We start from the raw sequence: 1,739 nt of genomic DNA, 5'->3' as shown, positions 1-1,739 counted from the left end.
AAAGAAGTCCACATCTTCACGTATCAGAACATCTGCTGAGATTTTCTGTCATCTACTTCCAGGTGCAGCAGCAACACATGATGTCATCGCCGTCACCGGTGCAGGTCCAGACGCCGCAGTCCATGCCTCCGCCTCCACAGCCGTCACCGCAGCCGCCCACCTCTCAGCCCAATTCTGCCAGGTTAGTTTTTGTTTTTTTTTGTCTGCTCCCCACATCTGGTCAGAACCATTCTTCTTATGACTCTTCCTGTCTTCAGCTCTGGTCCAACACCATCACCTGGTGGGTTTCAGCCCAGTCCTTCTCCTCAGCCTTCACAGAGTCCCGCCAACGCTCGGACACCGCAGAATTATGGCGTACCCTCTCCTGGACCACTGAACACTCCAGGTTTTTTTTCTATGCCTTCTCCGATGGACTCTGTGCTCCTCTGATGCTTCAACATTTCTTCTCTCCATGATATTCCTCTGTTGGTATATATGGGTTTTGCTCGTCCTTGTTGTCCTCGCTCAGTTTTCTGACTGTGGCCTCTCCCCTCCTCAGGAAACCCCAGCTCAGTGATGAGTCCGTCAGCGGCCTCCTCTCTGGAGGAGCAGCAGTACATGGAGAAGCTCAGACAGTTGTCCAAGTACATCGAACCTCTGAGCAGGATGATCAACAAGATCGACAAGAATGAAGGTTGGTCTGAGCTGAAGGTCCAGGAGAGGAGAGGTGACGGTTGAGTGGTTGATGACTAACCACAGGTTTGTTTTTAGACAGGAAGAAGGACCTGAGTAAGATGAAGAGTCTTCTGAACATCCTGACAGACCCTAACACCAGGTGATCGGATCATCACCATCAACATGCAACTGAACACCAGATTTTCAAACATGAACATCCAAACTTCTCAAAAGACCTGGGACCCCTGACCCTCATCTGACCCTCTCCCTCCTCTCTTTATACCCCCACCCCCCACAGGTGCCCCCTGAGGACTCTGCAGAAGTGTGAGATTGCCCTGGAGAAGCTGAAGAATGACATGGCCGTGGTCAGAACAGCTGAGAATCTCTGGCAAAAGAAATGTTTTTTTTTTTTTACTCTCATGTTTCTGACTGTGCCTCTGTGTTCTCAGCCCACTCCACCGCCCCCTCCGGTGGCCACCAAGCAGCAGTACCTATGTCAACCTCTGCTGGACGTGGTCATGGCCAACATCCGTTCACCAGTCTTCAATCACTCTCTGTACCGGACCTTCAGCCCGGCCATGACCGCCATTCACGGACCTGCCATCGTGTAGGTCTTGATTTTCTTTTGTTTTTGTTCCTTCTCTCTCCTTTCTCACAGTCTCCACCTCGTGGGTTCCTGTGACTCCAGAACTACTGGGCCTGATCCAGACCTGACACGTTATTCACAACTCATTTAATCAAACTCAGCTCTCGCTCAAACCCCCCCGCCCCGATGTGTTCTTTAATGACCGTCTTGGCCTTTGTCTTTGACTGCTAGGGGCCCCAACATATCCTGCAGGAAGAGGAAGCTGGAGGAGGAGGAGCGCCTGACTGTTACTAATCTCCTCCAGGGGGAGGTGGCTCGTCTGGACGTTAAGTTCCTGGTGAATCTGGATCCTTCCCACTGCAGCAGTAACGGGACTGTTCACCTGGTGTGCAGACTAGGTGAGACACAGATATGGACTGGGCCTCACTGATGTGACCCATTGGTCGGGTCCAACCCAGTCACTTGTTTCTGTTCTGTGGTACAGATGATAAGAATCTAC

General features: G+C 51.5%; 1 protein-coding gene across 1 annotated transcript in view; it reads left to right on the top strand.

The window, feature by feature from the left end:
* The window catches only part of med15 (mediator complex subunit 15), a 5,175-nt gene that overhangs the window by 2,976 nt on the left and 460 nt on the right, over positions 1-1,739 (top strand). Inside the window, exons 10-17 of the mRNA XM_025064345.1 lie at positions 28-181; positions 258-385; positions 539-673; positions 751-814; positions 953-1,019; positions 1,104-1,261; positions 1,472-1,638; positions 1,725-1,739. The exon at positions 1,725-1,739 is cut by the window's right edge and continues 69 nt beyond it. Coding sequence (XP_024920113.1) covers positions 28-181; positions 258-385; positions 539-673; positions 751-814; positions 953-1,019; positions 1,104-1,261; positions 1,472-1,638; positions 1,725-1,739 — 888 coding nt within the window. The remainder of the gene's footprint in view (positions 1-27; positions 182-257; positions 386-538; positions 674-750; positions 815-952; positions 1,020-1,103; positions 1,262-1,471; positions 1,639-1,724) is intronic.

This window comes from Cynoglossus semilaevis, chromosome 17 (genome assembly GCF_000523025.1).
Source record: "Cynoglossus semilaevis isolate Cse_v1.0 chromosome 17, Cse_v1.0, whole genome shotgun sequence".
Classification (NCBI taxonomy): Eukaryota; Metazoa; Chordata; class Actinopteri; order Pleuronectiformes; family Cynoglossidae; genus Cynoglossus; species Cynoglossus semilaevis.
This window is presented reverse-complemented; position numbering and strand designations above follow the sequence as displayed.